Genomic DNA, 21,077 nt, shown 5'->3' on the forward strand with positions numbered 1-21,077 from the left:
CAGTTTCATCACATACTTTGACCAAGTAACCTTGCACATCTTTTCCATGTTGGGGTCCGACTTACCTTTCCCTGGTGGTCGTGCTTCATTTCCCAGCCTCTTGGGAGTTCCAGTTGTTTATTAGCAAATAAGTTCAGAAATGCCACCAGGTCTCGATTATGCTGATAGCGCTCAAAGTTATGGGCGTCCCGCCTCACTTTGGTGATCATGTGCTTCAAGCATGTATTGGTTGTAAACATTCGATAGGCACGCTGATCAAAAACAATTCAAAATGCACAAGAATAATCAGGAAATTTCTATTTCTCAGACAAGTCTTACTTAAGATAGAGAAAATGCTAAATGAATAGCATTGTTGCAAACATAATCTGCAATGAAATCTTTTAAAATCCTCTCATATACTCACATTTTACAAATTTTGCATAGTCCTAGTACAATCAGAAATATAATATTCCATGAAGTATTTGATCATCTGTACCTGTGTCTGATGTCCTTCACTCATGGTCTTACTCAAACACCCCTCCAATTACTTTTTAAAAACATTTGAATCAATAGAGCATAAACTATTTTTGATGAGAGTCAATTCAACAGAGCTATTACTCAGTGAAAAGAAAAATCCCTAATTTTGATTCAGCTTGCCATTTTTGTACTCATATTCTTTCATTCTGTGATTGCACCAAGTTAAATAGCCATCCACAATATCTACCATCCACAGCATCATGTCTCTCTCTAAAACTTATTTTCTTCAATGAAAACAAGTTAAATTCTTTGAGCATCTCCTGAGCATCTAAAACTTTTTAAAGTCAAAGTTATTCTTGTTGCTCTTATCCGAACCCTTACCAATACATCAATACACTTAGAAGGTATGATTTGCAGGATACTTTTGTTGCAAATTAAACTGGGTGTCCTTGTTGTGCTTTCTAGTTTAGTGACAGATGGCAGGAAATTCCCAATGCAGCAGTTTCTGAACCATTTTCAATTAAAACTTTATATTAAGATTACTAAACCTTTGTTTAATCCATTTGGGTAAATAAAATGTCTAGTTTTACTAATCCTCAGTTAAATATGTAATATTTATTATTTTCCAAATTGTGACATGGTATGAGAAGTGAGTGTGGAAGCGGATAATATTGATGTGCAGAGCTCCAGTTAACAGGATACATTTTAGCACGACGACAGCCCACTAGCTTAGTACGTATGCCACTTTGTTGGATGTTTGGGTGCACCAATTTGTACTAAGGACCAGCTTAACATGAAGGTCATCTGTCCAGATGCTTGGGAGCACTCATTCCTCCAAAGTGCTCAAGTCTCTAATGTGATCTCAAACACATTTAAAAAAGGTGTCTACAGATACTAGAATGTGATGCAACTAGGATCAGCAGCTGTTCTCTTTGCTCCGACCATAATCAGCAAATCTAGTTAAATAAAACAACAGAATAGCTCTCTTACAGGGTTTGAATGTAGCACTGTGAAGAATTCTGGGCTGGTGAAGAATTTGACAGGAGGAGACTGCAGCAGCAAATTCATCCGGGAGCGGGATGCAGAGTGAGAGAGTGTAGGTTCTCTTCTGAAATCTGTTGCGACAAAGGGAAAGTCAAAACTGCTAAACTCCATTTTACATATTTGTCATAGAATGATTATAACTCTGTGCCCTAAACGAGACATGCTATTTTCAGACATCTTGCAGTCTTAATTCATTAGGTGATGATCAACATTTTCTGTTTTATACCACACATTATTAAACAACATTTTGTTGATTGTTACATTTTTAACAGGACAACCGTCAGAAAATATTTATTGTGCAGGAGGGCCAATGTAAAATGTTGCAAATGTTCAAGAAAATATAGCACTCTTGTTTGATCATATTTTGATTGATTAATAGAGACAGAAATGAACAGGAAATTGTTTTGAATTTTCAAGTTTTAAGACAGATACTATGGGTTCAATTTTCCCCAGTTTTTTTGGAGCAGGCTGCTTTTTTTGGCCTAACTTAAAAATCCACAATTTCCCCAATCAAGTTGCATCAGCGTAACTCATTTCGTTAAGTTTTTTTTAGGTACGTTTTTTTTTCATCTAAAGAAGGCGTAACCAGCCATCTACACCAATTCTGGCCATTTAGTGGACTTTGGCCAGCTGATAGTTACTCCATTTCTGCTTAGGCCGGCGTATGTGGCCTCTCGAGAAAACCCTTGCGGAGAGTTAAAGAAATCGGCGCAGGTAAGTAAATCGGAGGTCATTCAGCCTGGGCTAGGGGCAGGAAGCGGAGCGAACCGGGAAGGCACTCACTCGGGGCCCGGAGAGGGTCAGCGGGGGAGAAAGCAGACTGACCAGCAAGCCCTTCGGCCTGGGCTAAGGGCGGGAAGTGGAGCAGAGTGGACCAGGAAGGCACTCACCCGGGGCCCGGGTCGGAGACAGACGATCATAGAAACATAGAAACATAGAAAATAGGTGCAGGAGTAGGCCATTCGGCTCTTCTAGCCTGCACCACCATTCAATAAGTTCATGGCTGAACATGCAACTTCAGTACCCCATTCCTGCTTTCTCGCCATACCCCTCGATTCCCCCTAGTTGTAAGGACTACATCTAACTCCTTTTTGAATATATTTAGTGAATTGGCCTCAACAACTTTCTGTGGTAGAGAATTCCACAGGTTCACCACTCTCTGGGTGAAGAAGTTTCTCCTCATCTCGGTCCTAAATGGCTTACCCTTATCCTTAGACTGTGACCCCTGGTTCTGGACTTCCCCAACATTGGGAACATTCTTCCTGCATCTAACCTGTCTAAACCCGTCAGAATTTTAAACGTTTCTATGAGATCCCCTCTCATTCAGAAGGTTTGGTGCCCGGGGAGGGGGAGGGAGAGGGAGAGAGAGGTTACAAGACTCGGGGTGGGGGGGGCGGAGGTGGGAAGAGAGGAGAGGTCACAAGACCTTTGGGTCCATCCATACAGACCTTGGGGAGAGAGAAACTGCGAACCTATGCTGCCTGCTTTCCCGTCGTTTTGAGCTTCTTTGAAAGTTTAACTTTAAGTATGGGGCAATACTGACAATACCTTGTGCAAGCCTTCTGCATCATGATATACATAGGAGACAATTGATTAGTGCTACATAGGAGACAACTGATTAGAGCTCATCGCATCAGGAACATCAGAGCCCACTGGGCAGGAGGCCTTACCCACCTCGGGTACATTAAGACAGGCGTTCGTACTTCTACCTGAGTGATGCAGACTGTGTCAGAAGGCCGCGTTTCTGCAAAGAAGTTGTCCGTGAGATCTGTGAGTTGCTGAGACCAGACCTGCAGCCGAGAAGTGACAGGTGGACTGCTTTATCAGTGAAGGTTACAGCTGCACTTTCATTCTACGCCTCTGGATCGTTTCAAGCTACAACTGGGGGATATATGCGCCATCTCTCAAAATGCAACACATGTCTCCATTCGCCAGGTCACGGCTGCACTGTATGCTTGGAGGAATTACTTCATCAAGTTCCCCATGACCGCCCAAGCAATGGATTACGGGGCTTTGGGCTTCTCAAGGATTGCTGGCTTCCCAAGGGTACAGGGCTGCATTGATTGTACCCACATCATCTTGCGAGCACCTTTGCAGGATTCCGAGATATACAGGAACAGATAAGGCTTCCACTCCATTAATGTGCATGTTGTGAGTGACAACCTGCATTGCATCATGTCAGCCGATGCAAGATAACCTGGCAGCACCCATGATGCGTTCATCCTAAGCAACAGTGTTATATCTGTCATGTTTGAACAACAGCCAGAAGGGCAGAGCTGGCTACTGGGAGACAAAGGGTACGGCCTCGCCACCTGGCTCATGACGCCCCTACACGTAACCTGGACGAAAGCTGACCGTCAATACAACATGTCGCACATTGCGATGCGCAGCATCATTGAGAGGATCATTGGCCTTTTGAAACAGTTTTCTCGATGACTGGACCTTTCTGAAGGCAACTTACTGTACTCCCCTGAGATTGTCGGTCAGTTCACTGTTGTGTGCTGCATGCTGTATAACTTAGCCATCATGAGGCAGCAGCACCTGATAGTGGAAGACCCACCTGCGGTGAGAGTGGCTGATGATAATGATGTGGACGATGCAGCTGACGAGCAGGAGGAGGAGGAAGAGGATGACGAGGATGAGGAAGCCATGCAAGTGCCTGAGGCCGGAGCACGACGTCAGAGGAGGGCGGGCCATCGTGCCTCTTTAACGATTGCTCAAGCCTTGTGCCAGCAGCTCATCCATGAACGCTTTACTGATGCCTGAGGGCTCAGCGACAACTATTCCACATGGACCATGTTTACTGTTTGGAGCTGTTGCGTTGCGTTGTGTTAGTGGAACATGACTCAGTTTTAATGTAAAATATATTTTATTCAAAAGTTTACAATGTACTTAACTTAACTTTAATAAAATTATTCTTGTATCAAACTTTACTTTAATATCATTCTAAGATCACTTAAAAACTTTAAGATTACTTCTAAACTTGTAAATTTACATAGCTTACAAAAAACTTTTAATTACAACAATAACAATAATAATAACAACAACAGCAGCAAAGAAAGGCTGCACCCATCTCTCATCCCCCTTAGTCTAAGACCGGCCGCCCACTGCGCTTGGTCTGGGACTCTCCAGCACCCCTGCCCGCAGGCAGTGGCACAGTGATTTTGGGTTTGGTACCAAGCTTATTCCTTCTAATATCTCGGGTACTGATCACCTCTTGACGATGGGAGGCGTCAGCATCAGGCGGCAAGTTGGAGGGCCCAGCTTGAGGCTCTTCAGAGGCTGATGTAGGGAATGCAGTGGGAGTGGCAGTTGATTCTGTCAATGGGCGCGGGGTCTGGGTATGTTCCCTTATTGCAGCAGCTAACTCACACATGCCATCCCTCATGCACCCTGACAGTGTCTCAGCGGACTGCAACATTCCCTCTCTTATGAGAAGTACTACCTCTGACATTCCTTCCCTCATTGCCAGTGCCATGGTTTGCACTAGCTCTGACATTCCCTCCCTCATGGCCAGTGCCGTGGTTTGCACTACCTCTGACATTCCCTCCCTCATGGACACTACTCCCTCACTGATGGTCCTGGCGAGTGTTGTTACTTCTCCCGACAGTCCCGCTACCTCATCACTCACCCCACTGATGGTGTCCAGGAGTGATCAGGTAAGATCAGTGCTCTCCGTACTCAATGACATCATCTGAACCACATCTGTTAGATCCTGCATCTCAGGAGGGCGTGGTCGAGCTCTCCTTCCCCTCATCCCCATGGGTATGGCTCGCACTCCAACACTGGGACCTGCAGCCTGGGATGATGGGGCCCTGGGTGTGCCTCGCTGCACCCCAACAATGGAACCCATAGCCTGGGACGATGGGACACTGGGTGTGCCTCGCTGCACCCCACCACTGGGACCTGCAACCTCAGAAGATACGAAACCTGGAATGTCCCACCAACACTCAAACCACTAGTCACGGAAGGGGCTGACGGCAGCACCTCCTCCAAAGTCAGTAGAACAGTGGGAGCTTCATCCAGCTCCATCCCCTCCCCCTCCCCCCATGTCCTTGGTCTGGAGAGTGGGATTGGAAGATGTTCTCCAAGCTCGTCCGCTTCTGAATCTTCTGCATCTTCAGGATTGGCCTCAAGTTCTGCAAAATATAACAGAACAGCCAAATGGTTAGCAGCAGAGGAGGGGGCAGGATGGGTGGCATGAGTAGGCCCATACATAGGAGGCCAGGCAGCAGGTTGATTTGAAGGACCATGATGAATGACTTACCCTCTCCCTCGAGTGTGGGCCCAGCTTGTGCAGTGGTGATTGTTTTTCTCCAGGCTGGACCCATCAAAGCAGCGACCCTCTCTTCCAAGGGTGTCAGTGGGTGCAGATTTGCCGGGCCTCCTCCTGTTCGTGTTCTTTCCCTTTTGTTGTGAGCCACTTTCCTCTGCAAAGATGAAAATGCGACTTTTTAGAGAGGGTGTCTTTCTGCTGGGTGGGACATAAATAGCTGCTCACATTTACAATTGCATTGAATAAATGAAAATATTACTTACACTAACTACTTGACCAAGGTCCTGCCATTTCTTTTTACACTAGCTTCCAGATCTCGTGGTGTTCACCACTGCGCAGTAATCTTCTGCAACTTGGTTCCAGCGTTTCTTCATTTCTATTGGTGGAACTTTTATGTGACCTCTGCTGGTATCCAGCTCCTGCCATCTGTTCTCAATCACAGTAACTAGTGCCTCCACTTCTTCCAGCAAGAAATTCTTGGTACTTGGTCCGCGTTGCATCTTGCACTGCTGCAGCTGCTCTCAGACACATACAGCACTTTTTCAAAAGCTCTCAGACACACAGCACTGCTTCTGCATGCAGCTGCAATTTTTCAATGCTCTAACACACACACAACTGGCTCTTTAAAAATGGCCGACTGCCAACTCAGAGCTGTACTGCACATGCGCGTCCATTGCAGTGACGTCAAAAATGTAAGCTTTTTTTCCCGCGCATGCGCAGAAGACCCGACTGCATTTTTTGGCGCAGACAGCAGGATCCAACCGCCACTCCCACCCCGCCGCCCCGAGGTGACTGGTCACGCTGCATGACTCCGGATTGCAGTATAAAGATCAGGGAAAGTTTGGACATGTTTTTCTGCCGCATTTCTGGACCTAAACATCTGGCGTAACTCTGGCAATACGCCAGAAAACGGACTTGGGCAAAATTGAGCCCATAAACGCTACAGTAAATTAAAATACAAGTCATCTAAAGTTAACCAGTGCTAACATCCTGAGAAGTTGTTTCAGAATATTTCTCCTTGTGTAATTAAAACTTAATCAGACACACTCTCTTTCGGGGATTACTTAAATGGGTAAAATCATCGGGTTCATAAGCAAAAGTCTGTGATAAGTGATGCATTGAGATCTTTAGATTTGGTGCTCCAAATTTAATTTTTGCTAGACTTCTAGCATTTTTTTATACTTTTCAGGGGGAAAAGTATTCATGTTGGAGAATAAAACATTTTCTACTTTGGCAGGAGGCATGACTTTGTCAACTTGCTTCAAATGATTACAGCAACCTGTCAGGATCATGTATTGATAAAAATAGGCTCTCCAGTGTCAACATCAAACCATCTCGTGCTAGTCACAGGATAAGCTAAATGTTCCCACACCAGATATTCTTATGACTTCTCTGAATGAGATTGAAAATGTAGTGCCAGATAAGGAGCATTCTTGTGTGGTGGGTCCACGCCCATAAAGAACTGGGTTGAGGCTGCCTAAAGTCACCTTGTTAAGGACAGAGAGGAAACTTCCAATCTACCATTATTGCTGGAACAATTTAAATTTTTAGTCTAAATTAACAGTATGACGTCAGGATCTTTGTTGCCTCAGCAGGTTAATGCAGTGAGTAGCTGAACCATACAGGCTAGAAAGACCTCAAGTTCAATCACTCAACTCTACTACATTTGTTGATCTCAGGCAGGGTGGCAGTAAAAACACCACAAATAGCCTCAATATCACTGGGTTAGAGAGGAAAAATCAACATGTGCCTGATCACTACCCGACATCTGTGTTGGAAATGTTTGTGTGGCTATTGGGTGAGGACAGGAATGAGGCTCAGTGATGATGTCCCTGCAGATGAATAGCCTGGTGGACTATCTCTCTGGGATTACATAAGAGAATGGCCACTTCCTCAAGATACCCGAGGGCAACCAGCACCTGTGGAATTGCACTCCAGCAATGAGTCAACACCTTCAGGAGAAATGGGGCAGGAATTGATGGAAAGAGGAGAGAACTTTGAGAAAATATTTTAAATGCAACAAAGAAGTTTGTGGTGTAGTAATAAAAATGGCGGTGTAACAGCAGAGCATGTGAAGCATATTGTTATCAGCTGTGTGTGTCCCAGTTATCAGGTTTATAATCCAGTCACTTTACAGTTAATGCTCTAATTTTAGCTCAAAAAAAATTATATTATTTGTATCTCCCTTTTTTCTCTCTTGACCCCTCTTAGGCCCTTCTTTGCTGTCTTCTCCCCTTTCTGTCACCAAGAACGATCTGGGGTACAGTTTCACAGGTGCAAGTTGCCCTCAGATATCTTGAGCAAGTGATCCCAGAGAGACGGTCACGAGGCTTTCCTCTGCCATGCCACCTTTCATTTGTCCGCTCTTGGGTACTTGCCCCACCCCAACCCCAGTACCTACCCTCATTATTCCTCTGCCACTATCTCAGGAATGAATTCCCCTTGTATAAGAACAAGGCTACCCTCTGTGCATTCTCCAAAGGGTTCAATGACACTAAAATTGGCTGTGTGGTTGATAATGAAGAGGAAAGTCATGGGCTGCAGGAGAATATCAATCTACTGGTCAGGTGGACAGAGCAGTGGCAAATAGAATTTAATTCAGAGAAGTATGAGGTGATGCACTTTGGGAGGGCTAATAAGGAAAGGATATACACATTAAGCGGTAGGCCACTTAATAGTGTAGATGAACAAAGGGACCTTGGAGTGCTTGTCCACAGATTCCTGAAAGTAGCAGGCCAGGTGGATAAGGTGGTTAAGAAGGTATGCGGAATGTTTGCCTTTATTGGCCGAGGCATAGAATATTAGAGCAGGGAGGTTATGCTTAAATTGCATAATACTTTGGTTAGGCCACAGCTGGAGTACTGCGTGCAGTTCTGGTCGCCGTATTATAGGAAGGACATGATTGCACTAGAGAGGGTGCAGAGGAGATTTACTATGATGCTGCCTGGAATGGAGAATCTTAGTTATGAGGACAGATTGGATAGGCTGGGTTTGTTCTCATTGGAACAGAGGAGGTTGAGAGGAGACTTCATTGAGGTGTACAAAATATTGAGAGGCCTGGACATAGTAGATAGTAAGGGTCTATTGCCATTGGTGGACGGGTCTATTACGAGGGGGCATAGTTTTAAGGTGGTTGGTGGAAGGTTGAGAGGGAATTTGAAGGAGGGCTTCTTTACACAGAGGGTTGTGGGGATCTGGAACTCGCTTTCTAGAAGAAAGGTGGATGCAGAAACCCTCATCACTTTTAAGAGATGGTTGGATGGGCACTTGAAGTGCCGTAACCTGCAGGGTTACGGACCTCGAGCTGGTAATTGGGATTAGACTGGAAGACCTTTTGTTGGACGGCGCAGATATAATGGCAAGTACTGCAGGGAATAGAATACGGCCAGGGTGATCTCCTGGACTAGTTTCTATCGCCTGGATGGGTTGGAGAGGAATTTTCCCAGATTTTTTTCTCCCTAAATTGGCCTGAGTTTTTAATCTGGTTTTTGCCTCTCCCAGGAGATCACATGGCTCCGGTTGGGGTGGAGTGTAGATGTTTTTAGTATAAGGGGTGTCGCAGTTGTGTGAGGCGAACTGGTTGGGCTGGGTGCTCTTTGCCTTTCCGTCATTGTTCATAGGTTTATATGTAATCTTTAGGGCTGCTGATCAAGGGCCGTGCGTCTTTGTCGGCCGGCGTGGACATGATGGGCCGAAATGGCCTCCTTCTACGCTGTAAATTTCTATATTTCTATGTTTCTATATCACCGCCTCCTTATAAGTAACAACCGCATTTTCCGCATCCTCCTGTCCCACTAAGTTTCCCGGTCAGCAGCCCACTGGGGCTAAATCTGCCAACCTCCTTCCCATTCTACTCATCCCAACCTTTGTTTCTCCCTTGGATTCTTCCAGCGAATCAACCACCCCTCTCTGCATCTCCCTCCAGAATGTCTGTTCAGTTGTGAACAATGCCATTGGCATCTGTTATTTTATTGGAAGATTGCATTGATGTCATGGCTTTGATAGAAACTTGGCTCATGGTAATGACACCTTGCCTGCTAACTGAAGCCTTCCCGCCTGACTATACATTCCACCTGGTCTGCCTAAACTGTTGTGGTAGCTGTGTGGCACTTGTTACCAAATCTCACCATGGTTTCCCCCCCTACTCCTCTGGCATTTTCTCCACCTTCGAGCATCTGACCTTGTTTCTCCCCTCTATTGTAAAATCCTTGTTCTCTATCACCCCATAAGCCCCACTCTTCGGTTTCTAACCAAGATATCCTCATTCCTTTCTTCCCTCAGCCTCTGCACTGAGTGACTCCTCACCCTCGGAGATTTAAATCTCCGTATCAACTCATCATGCCCTCTCTCCTCTGATTTCACTGCCTTCCTGTCCTCCCTTAACCTCGCCCTCCACATAAACTCACTTACCGTTATTCACGGCGACCACTTGATTTTGCCATCACATATTGCCTCTCTACTCCCATTATCTCGATCACAGACGAGGCCATCTCTGATCACTTCCTTGTATCCCTCAGCACTCACATCCCCCTATTCCTTTCAATCCCACCTCGTTTTCTGTCCATCCCTGGAATGTTTTTTCCCCAAAGTCACTTACAACTGCACTTTCAAACAATCTACTGTTTAGTCTTTGCTCCTCCATTCGTCATAATACTGCTGCAACAGTGACTACACTTCAAAAAGTACTTCATTGGCTGTAAAGTGCTTTGGGACGTCTGGTGGTCATGAAAGGCGCTATATAAATGCAAGTCTTTCTTTTTTTTTACCATTGACGGTCATGTATTTAGTTGCCTAGGATTTGGAATTTCCTCCTTCAACCTCTCCACCTTTCTCCCCTCTTTTTAAAAACCTCATTAAAACCTACCGATTTGACCAAGCTTTTAGTCACCCCATCTAAAATCTCCTCATTGTGCTCGATGTTGTTTTTTTTCTGATTACCCTTCTGTAAAGTGATTTGTTATCTATATTAAAAGTGCTAAATAAATCAAGTTGCTGTTTTTGTAAGCTGAAGATGCTGCTGCTTTTGTACTTTCGTTGATTAGAATATTTACAGAATTTAGTAGCAACCAGCTTTCCTGTGAACACCAGCATCACAGACCCAATGGTTAAAGGCATACCAGTGTGGCATGTTCTGAGAAAAATGTTTCATAGAAACATAGACATAGAAACATAGAAAATAGGTGCAGGAGCAGGCCATTCAGCCCTTCTAGCCTGCACCGCCATTCAATGAGTTCATGGCTGAACATGAAACTTCAGTACCCCCTTCCTGTTTTCTCGCCATACCCCTTGATCCCCCGAGTAGTAAGGACTTCATCTAACTCCCTTTTGAATATATTTAGTGAATTGGCCTCAACAACTTTCTGTGGTAGAGAATTCCACAGGTTCACCACTCTCTGGGTGAAGAAGTTTCTCCTCATCTCGGTCCTAAATGGCTTACCCCTTATCCTTAGACTGTGACCCCTGGTTCTGGACTTCCCCAACATTCTTCCTGCATCTAACCTGTCTAAACCCGTCAGAATTTTAAACGTTTCTATGAGGTCCCCTCTCATTCTTCTGAACTCCAGTGAATACAAGCCCAGTTGATCCAGTCTTTCTTGATAGGTCAGTCCCACCATCCCGGGAATCAGTCTGGTGAATTTTCGCTGCACTCCCTCAATAGCAAGAATGTCCTTCCTCAAGTTAGGAGACCAAAACTGTACACAATACTCCAGGTGTGGCCTCACCAAGGCCCTGTACAACTGTAGCAACACCTCCCTGCCCCTGTACTCAAATCCCCTCGCTATGAAGGCCAACATGCCATTTGCTTTCTTAACCGCCTGCTGTACCTGCATGCCAACCTTCAATGATTGATGTACCATGACACCCAGGTCTTGTTGCACCTTCCCTTTTCCTAATCTGTCACCATTCAGATAATAGTCTGTCTCTCTGTTTTTACCACCAAAGTGGATAACCTCACATTTATCCACATTATACTTCATCTGCCATGCATTTGCCCACTCACCTAACCTATCCAAGTCACTCTGCAGCCTCATAGCATCCTCCTTGCAGCTCACACTGCCACCCAACTTAGTGCCATCTTCTCTCTTATTGTGTGATTAAAACATAAAAACACATCATCTTAAAGGGATAATGTCACCCGGCTCATTAATGCTGTAATTAAGCTGTGGGAGGGGGAAGATCCAGTTGTCGTGGTCCATGTGGATACCAATGACATAGGTAGAACAAAGAAAGAGGTTCTGCTGAGGGAATATGCTAGGAGCTAAATTAAAAAGCAGAACCACAAAGGTAATAATCTCTGGATTACTACCTGAGCCACGAGCAAATTTGCATAAGGTAAATAAGATCAGAGAGATGAACACGTGGCTCGAAGACTGGTGTGGGAGAAATGGGTTTCGATTCCTGGTGCACTGGCACCAGTACTGGGGTAAGAGGGAGCTGTCCACTGGAACGGGCTTCACTTGAAGCGTGCTGGGGCTAGTGTCCTGGCAAATTGAATAACTAGGACTGCAGAAAGAGCTTTAAACTAAATAGCGGGGGGCGGGTTCAGGTGAGCGGAAATTTAAAAAGTCAAAGAGAAAGGAGAAGGCAATAGAGCAGGATAGCGATGGGGGAAATGATAATCAGAGTGTGACAGGATGGGACAGAATGTATAAAAATAAATCAGAAAATGGGGTCAAAGCAGGAAAAAGTGATAAAAAGATCAAATTAAAAGCTCTTTACCTGAATGCACGCAGCATTCGTAACAAGACAGATGAATTGATGGCACAAATAGATATAAATGGGTACGATCTGATAGCCATTACAGAGACATGGTTGCAAGGTGACCAAGGCTGGGTACTGAATATTCTGGGGTATGTGACAATTCGACAGATTAGACAGAAAGGGAAAAGAGGTGAGGTAGCTCAGTTAATAAAGGCTGAGATCAATGCAACAGTGAGAAATTATATTGACTCAAAAGATCAAGATCTGGAATCAGTTTGGGTGGAGATAAGAAATATTGGCCTTGAAATTCCGATGTCCCGGGTCTGTAGGATGTTCCTACGGACCCGGGAAGGCATCGGAAAAGCCGGTTTTCAGCGCGCAACGCACATGCGCTAAAAACCGGCTTTTCCTATCTGTCAAGTTTCTGGCTTGACAGATCCTCTGTATCTCGGGAGAATATTTACGAATATCTTGCCCTGCAAATGCCCTTGAAAATCTTGCGCCTGAAAAAGCAGGTGTATAGCCTACTTTTACAGGCGCAACTGTTTAAAAATACACAAAAACATTTTAAAATAAAATTATAAAAACACATTTTATTGTTCAAAACCCTCTCCACTACGGTAAGTTTATTTTAAGGCTTAATTTAAAAAACTTTAAAAAATGTTGGGAAAATATTTTTTTTTATAACAACTTTAATTTAAATGAATGTTAAATATGTAGTTTATTTTCTCTTTTTTATTGTGTTTTGGGTGTTTGGGGAGTGGGGGGGGGTTCTCATTCATAGTAATAGGAGTTCCGGACTTATGGACTTACTATGAATGAGAATCTATATTACATCTGATTGGCCGCTGTCTCCAGCTCCCGGCCTGCACACGTCCCCACGTGCACGCGCTGCAATGCACAGTCACGAGAGGCCTCAGGCTCGGAAGTTCCAACAGGCGCAGCAGCAACAGATAAGCGTGCATCTTTTTTCTCTTTTTCTGTCGTTTGCCCGCGGGAAGAGCTCAACCGGAATTTAAGGGCCGTTAAGGGGAAAAAGTCACTGGTGGGCGTAGTCTACAGGCTCCCTAACAGTAAGCTACACTGTTGGACAGAGTATAAGTCAATAAATAATGGAGGCTTGTAAGAAAGATACGGCAATAATCATGGGCGATTTTAATCTCCATATTGATTGGACAAATCAAATTGGTCAAGGAAGCCTTGAGAAACAGTTCATAGAGTGTATCTGGAATGGTTTCCTTGAACAGTACATTGTGGAACAAACCAGGAAGCAGCTATCTTAGATCTGGTACTGTGTAATGAGACAGGCTTAATAAACGATTTCATAGTAAAGGATCCTCTAGGAAAGAGTGATCATAGCACGGTTGAATTTCAAAATCAGTTGGAGGGTGAGAAAGTTGGGTCTCAAACCAGAGTCCTGATCTTAAATAAAGGCAATTACAAAGTATGAAGGCAGAGTTGGCTAAAGTGGACTGGGAAAATCGGTTAAAGTAAGACGGTTGTCAAGCATTGGCAGACATTTAAGGAGATATTTCATAACTCTCAACAAAAATATATTCCAGTGCGAAGGAAAGACTTTCAGAGAACAGAGAACGATCTGCGACAAACTAAGGAAGTAAAGGATGGTGTCAAATTGAATACAATGGCATACAATGTTGCCAAGATTAGTGGGAGGCCAGAGGATTGGGAAATTTTTAAAAACCAGCAAAGGAGAATTAAAAAAATAATAGAGAGAAGATAGATTATGAGAGTAAACTAGAAAGAAACATAAAAACAGATAGTAAGAGATTCTACATTTATATAAAAAGGAAGAGAGTAGCTAAAGTAAACATTGGTCCCTTGGAGGATAAGGCTGGGGAATTAATAATGGGGAACAGGAAAATGGCAGAGACTTTGAACGAATACTTTGTATCGGTCTTCACTAGAGAGGATACTAAAAACATCCCAAAAATAGATAATCAACGGGCTATAGGGAGGGGGAAACTTAAAACAATCATTATCACTAAAGAAAAAATACTCAGTAAAATAATGGGACTAAAGCTGGACCTGATGGCCTGCATCCTAGGGTCTTAAAAGAAGTGGCTGCAGAGATAGTGGATGCATTGATTGCAATCTACCAAAATTCCCTGGATTCTGGAGAGGTCCCAGCGCATTGGAAATACGCAAATGTAGTGCACATATTTAAAAAATGAGGGAGACAGAAAGCAGGCAACATAGAAACATAGAAAATAGGTGCAGGAGCAGGCCATTCGGCCCTTTGAGCCTGCACCATCATTCAATATGATCATGGCAGATCATGCAACTTCAATACCCCACTCCTGCCTTCTCTCCATACCCCCTGATCCCTTTAGCCATAAGGGCCACATCTAACTCCCGTTTGAAGATATCCAATGAACTGGACTCAACAATTTTCTGTGGTAGAGAATTCCATAGGTTCACAATTCTCTGGGTGAAAATGTTTCTCCTCATCTCGGTCCTAGATGGCTTACCCCTTATCCTTAGATTGTGACCCCTGGTTCTGGACTTCCCCAACATCGGGAACATTCTTCCTGCATCTAACCTGTCCAATCCTGTCAGAATTTTATATGCTTCTATGAGATCCCCTCTCATTCTTCTAAATTCCAGTGAATATAAGCCTAGTTGATCCAGTCTTCTTCATATGTCAGTCTTGCCATCCCGGGAATCAGTCTGGTGAACCTTCGCTGCAGTCCCTCAATAATCCTTCCTCAGATTAGGAGACCAAAACTGCACACAATAATCAAGATGTGGTCTCACCAAGGCCCTGTACAACTGCAGTAAGACCTCCCTGCTCCTATACTCAAATCCTCTCGCCATGAAGGCTTTCTTTACTACCTGCTGTACCTACATGCCTACTTTCAATGACTGATGTACCATGACACCCAGGTCTCGTTGCACCTCCCCTTTTACTAATCTGTCACCATTCAGATAATAATCTGCCTTCCAGTTTTTGCCAACAAAGTGGATAACCTCACATTTATCCACATTATATTGCATCTGCCATGCATTTGCCCACTCACCTAACCTGTCCAAGTCACCCTGCAGCCTCTTAGCATCCTCCTCACAGCTCACACTGCCACCCAGTTAAGCGTCATCTGCAAACTTGGAGATATTACATTCAATTCCTTTGTCTAAATCATTAATATATATATTGTAAATAGCTGGGGTCCCAGCACTGAACCTTGCGGTACCCCACTAGTCACTGCCTGCCATTCTGAAAAGGACCCGTTTATTCCCACTCTTTGCTTCCTGTCTGCCAACCAGTCCTTTATCCACGTCAATACATTACCCCCAATACCATGTACCTTAATTTTGCGCACAGGAAACTATATACCAGTTAGCCTAACATCTGTCATTGGGAAAAGGCTGGAGTCCATTATGAAGGAAGCAGTAGTAGGACATTTGGAAAAAGCATAATATAGTCAAACTGAGTCAGCATAGTTTTATGAAAGAGAAATCATGTTTGACAAATTTGCTGGAGTTCTTTGAGGATGTATTGAGCAGGGTAGCTGAGGGGGAACCAGTGGATTTCCAGAAGGCATTCAATAAGGTGCCACATAAAAGGTTATTGCACAAGATAAGAGCTCACGGCTTTGGGGGTAATATATTAGTTTGGATAGATGTTTGGCTAACTAACAGAAAACAGAGAGTCGGGATAAATGGGTCATTTTCCAGTTGGCAAACAATAACTAGTGAGGTGTCACAGTGATCGGTGCTGGGGCATCAACTGTTTACAATCTATATTAATAACTTGGATGAAGGGACCGAGTATAATGTATCCAAGTTTGCTGATGATACAAAGGTGGGTGGGAAAGCAAGTTATGAAGACACAAAGAATCGGCAAAGGGATATAGACAGGCTAAGTTTAGTGGGCAAACATTTGGCAGATGGAGTATAATGTGGGAAAGTATGATGTTATCTACTTTGGCAGGAAAAATAAAAAAGCAAATTATTATTTAAATGGCGAGAGATTACGAAATGGTACCATACAGAGGGACCTGGGGGAAAGTCCTGCTACAACTGTACAGGGTATTGGTGAGACCACACCGAGAGTACTGCGTACAGTTTTGGTCTCCTTATTTAAGGAGGGATATACTTGCATTGGAGGCAGTTCAGAGAAGGTTCACTCGGTTGATTCCGGAGTTGAAGGGGTTGAATTATGAAGAAAAGTTGAGCAGGTTGGACCTATACTCATTGGAGTGGAGAAGAATGAGAGGTGATCTTATTGAAACATATAAGATACTGAGGGGGGCTCGACAAGGTAGATGCAGAGAGGATGTTTCCACTCGTGGGGGAAACTAGAACTAGGAGACCTAGTTTAAGAATAAGGGGTCACCCATTTAGAACTGAGACGAGAAAGAATTTCTTCTCAGAAGGTGGGAAATCTGTGGAATTCTCTGCCCCAGAGGGCTGTGGAGACTGGGTCACTGAATATATTTAATGCTGAGATAGACAGATTTTTGAACGATAAAGGAGTGAAGGGTTATGGGGAGTGGGCAGCGAAGTGGAACTGAGCCCAACATCAGATCAGCCATGATTTTATTAAATGGCGGAGCAGGCTCGAGGGGCCAAATGGCCTACTCCTGCTCCTATTTCTTATGTTCTTATGTTCTATCGTGCAATGAGATCTTTGGGTCTAGCACTCTAACTGAGTTTTACAGTATATTTTTTTAGATCTTTTATGGAATTTCTGCTGTTTAAAGTGAAGCTGTTCATGCAAGAGAATGCGACATGTTTCTCTTGGACACACAAACTTAGATTTTCCAATAAGCATTATTTTAATACCACATTAACCTATTTAAAATGATTGCCATTCTGGCATTAAAATAACATGATTGGAAATGTAGACTCCAATGTTACGATCAGTCATTCCCAAGCCAGGCATAGAACAGCCAAAATTCAAAAGTACTAGGATAGTTCAGTAAGTCTTCGAATTCTAGAATACCCCATGCTTGGCGCCAGGCTACAATCGCATTTCTTAATTGTTTTGGGTGGTAGGGCAATGAACTTCGCTGACAATTTTTGGAGGTTAACAAATTCTGACACCTTCAGTCATGAAACCTCTGTCTGGAACAAGTGTGATTTCCCACGAGCAAGTGGAATCACCATGTCTGTACTTGTTATGCGAAATGTAAAGAACGTCAATGCGAATAGCTTGAGAAACAAAAATGGTTTTTGATCATTCATTAAAATGAAAAGCAAACAGGGCATCTTCATACATTTATTACAGATATACTTCAATAGAAATTATTCAAATCAAAGAGGAACAAAGTTCCTAAAGGCTTCATCTTGTATTGCTCAGATAGAGTGAGCTGTTACTATTAATCTAGAACAGTGAGATTGACAAAGATTTTATAACTAAAGATGTTGGATTTAAAGGGCTGGACTTTGCTGGAGAAGGGTATCTCGCGGGGTGCCCAATTAATTGAACTTTTTCATGCACCCTTCAGCTCAAAAACCTTTTGTCCTATAAGTTGGTGTAAGTGCCGTTTTTGTGAAACAAACTGCAATTCACAATTCACGGGATATCTCTTCCTTACCACAAGTGCTGACAATATACACATTTACATGGCTGTGCATAGCTCACACGCTGTTATTTTTCAGTAAATTCCAAGCTATTGTTACAAATGAGTTCCTACTATGTATATGCAAGCATAGAACATTTTATTGATTTAAAAAAAAATCAATATAAACTACCTTTATTTGGCTTCCCATTTCCACATTCTTATTCAATTATTACATTTTAACCCAAACATGCAGCAATGAATGGAGAATATTTGGCACTTTACCTGAACTAAAATGAGCAAAATGACTTTCATCTCCTGCTCCTGTATCAATGCCACTGGCTTGGCCAGTGTCCTCAGACCGCTCACTAGTCATTGTTCGGCGAATACTCTGATACCTGAAAAAGAGTATCAAAGAATTTTTGTGGTTTTTATATGCTGAAGTGATCTTGTCTACTGCAGTTCTCAAGCCGCTATTTTCACCCATTAAAGTGAATCGGGTGAAAATTCCAGGCTGGTGACCATAGAAGCAGAAATCCCAGACTCTAATCTCAGAAACAAAGTAAAACATCGATGCATTTTTAAAGGCTGCGTACAGCATCAGGGTATTTACTCACAACTTAAAACAGAAATGAAGAAAATCGCCTGGTGACTACTCTCAATGCTTGTTTAATTTATGTCTACACAGAAGACCTATGGAACAGCATACCACCTAGAAATTGAAGGGCCAAGTCTGTGGTGCTGTGCCCCTGGAGAGCAGTTAGACAATGGGTGCAGAGGAACTCGATAATTGGCAGACCAGGCCCTGTGACTATTCTGAAATCTGCTGCATTTAGTGTGCTGAGATTGCTTGTACCCATTTCATGCTTTATGGTCCCAAATTTAAATGAATACTTAAACTAAAGGGTACAATTCTAAAGGGGTTGCATGAACAGAGAGACCTGGGGATATATATGCACAAATCGTTGAAGGTGGCAGGGCAGGTTGAGAAAGCGGTTAAAAAAATTATGTGGGACCCTGGGCTTCGTAAATAGAAGCATAGATTACAAAAGCAAGGAAATTATGATGAACCTTTATAAAACGCTGATTCAGCTTCAAATGGAGTATTGTGTCCAATTCTGGGCACTGCACTTTAGGAAGGATGTCATAGAGTCATATTCATTGTGGCACAGAAGGAGGCCATATGGCCCATTGAGTCCATGCCAGCTCTCGAGAGCAATCCAGTCAGTTCCATGCCCCCGCTCTATTCCTATAGCCCTGCAAGTTTATTTCCCTCAAGTGCCTATCCAATTTCCTTTTGAAATCATTGATCGTCTCCGTTTCCACCACCCTCGTTGGCAGTGAGTTCCAGGTCATTACCACTCGCTTTGTAAAAAAGTTCTTCACCAAATCCCCTTGCATCTCTTGTCCAAAATCTTAAATCTATGTCCCCTAGTCCTTGTACCATCAGCTAATGGGAACAGTCTTTCTCTGTCTGCCTTATCCAAACCGTCATAATCTTGTACACTTCTATCAAACCTCCCCTCAAACTCCTTTGCTCCAAGGAGAACAACCCCAGCTTCTCCAACCTAACCCTGTAGCTAAAATCCCTCATCCCTGGAACTATTCTGGTAAATCTCCTCTGCACCCTCTCAAGGACCTTCACATCCTTCCTAAAGTTTTGTGACCAATACTCTAGTTGTGGCCTAACCAAAGTTTTATAAAGGTTCAGTATAACTTCCCTGCTTTTGTACTCAATATCTCTATTTATGAGGCCCAAGATCCCATATGCTTTGCTAACTATTCTCTCAATATGTTCTGCCACCTTCAAAGATCTAGACACATGAACCCCCAGGTCCCGCTCTCCCTGCACACTCTTTAGAACTGTGCCATTAAGTCTATATTGCCTCTCCCTATCCCTTCTGCCAAAAGGCATCACCTCACACTTCTCTGTATTAAATTCCATCTGCCAATTGCCTGCCGATTCTGCTAGCCTATTTATGTCCTGGTGCAGTCGATTAGGAGCATCCTCACTGTTTGCCACACCTTCAAGTTCGGTATCATCGGCAAATTTTGAAATTTTATTCTGTATTCCAATATCCAAGTCATTTATATATTTCAAAAAAGCAGTGATCCGACCACTGATCCTTGGGGAACACCACTGTCTACCATCCTCCAGTCTGAAAAACAACCATTTAGCAACACTCGCTTTTTTTTGTCCTTAAGCTAATTTTTTATCCAAGCTGACACTGACACTCTTTCCATGAGCCTCAATTTTGATAACCAGCTTTTTAAGTGGTACTTTGTCAAATGCTTTCTTAAAATCCATAGAGACAACATCCACTGCATTCCCTTCATCAACCTTCTCTGTTACTTCATCAAAAAATTCAGTTAGATTAGTCAAACACGATCCGCCTTTTATAAATCCATGCTGGCTCTCCTTAATGAACTTAAACCTCTCCAAGTGCCTGTTAATTTTTTCCCTGATTATTGTTTCTAAAACCTTGCCCACCACTGATGTTTAACTGACCGGCCTGTAGTTACTAGGAATGTCCTTGCACCTTTTCTTGAACAAGGGTGTCACATTTGCCACTTTCCAATCCTCTGGCACCTCCCCCGCATCTAGGGAAAATTGGAAGATTATGGCAAGCCCTTTCTCTGTCTCCACTCCCACTTCCTTTAGCAACCTGGGATGCAAGCCATCCAGGCCAGGCGACTTATTCACTCTAAGTATATCCAGCCTATCCAGTACATCCCGCCCATCAATTTTCACCCCATCCATTACCTCTACAATCTCCGCTTCTATCGATATTTAGTCAGCATCCTCTTCCGTAATAAACACCGATACAAAGTACTCATTGAGTATTCTAGCCTTGTCCGGCGCCTTCTTTGTTCCTAATAGGCCTCAACCCGCCTCTTACTACCCGCTTACTATTTACATTCCGGTAAAAGATTTTTGGGTACCCTTTTATGTTAACTGCTATTCTATTCTCATATTCTCTCTTTGCCAGTCTTATTTTCCTCTTCACTCCCAGCAGTCTCCAATGCTGAGTACTAGTTTGAGAGTGCCACACAACCCAAAATTTTCTGTCTGCACT

General features: G+C 43.5%; 1 protein-coding gene across 4 annotated transcripts in view; it reads right to left on the bottom strand.

The window, feature by feature from the left end:
• Positions 1–21,077, bottom strand: part of hecw2a (HECT, C2 and WW domain containing E3 ubiquitin protein ligase 2a) — a 599,390-nt gene that overhangs the window by 221,381 nt on the left and 356,932 nt on the right. For all 4 annotated transcript variants that reach the window (XM_070875901.1, XM_070875903.1, XM_070875904.1 and 1 more), the window contains 3 exons: positions 18,286–18,398; positions 1,447–1,571; positions 66–251 (listed from right to left, as the gene is read on the bottom strand). In XM_070875901.1, coding sequence (XP_070732002.1) covers positions 66–251; positions 1,447–1,571; positions 18,286–18,398 — 424 coding nt within the window. The remainder of the gene's footprint in view (positions 1–65; positions 252–1,446; positions 1,572–18,285; positions 18,399–21,077) is intronic.

The sequence above is a fragment of the Pristiophorus japonicus genome, chromosome 3, assembly GCF_044704955.1.
Source record: "Pristiophorus japonicus isolate sPriJap1 chromosome 3, sPriJap1.hap1, whole genome shotgun sequence".
Lineage (NCBI taxonomy): Eukaryota > Metazoa > Chordata > Chondrichthyes > Pristiophoridae > Pristiophorus > Pristiophorus japonicus.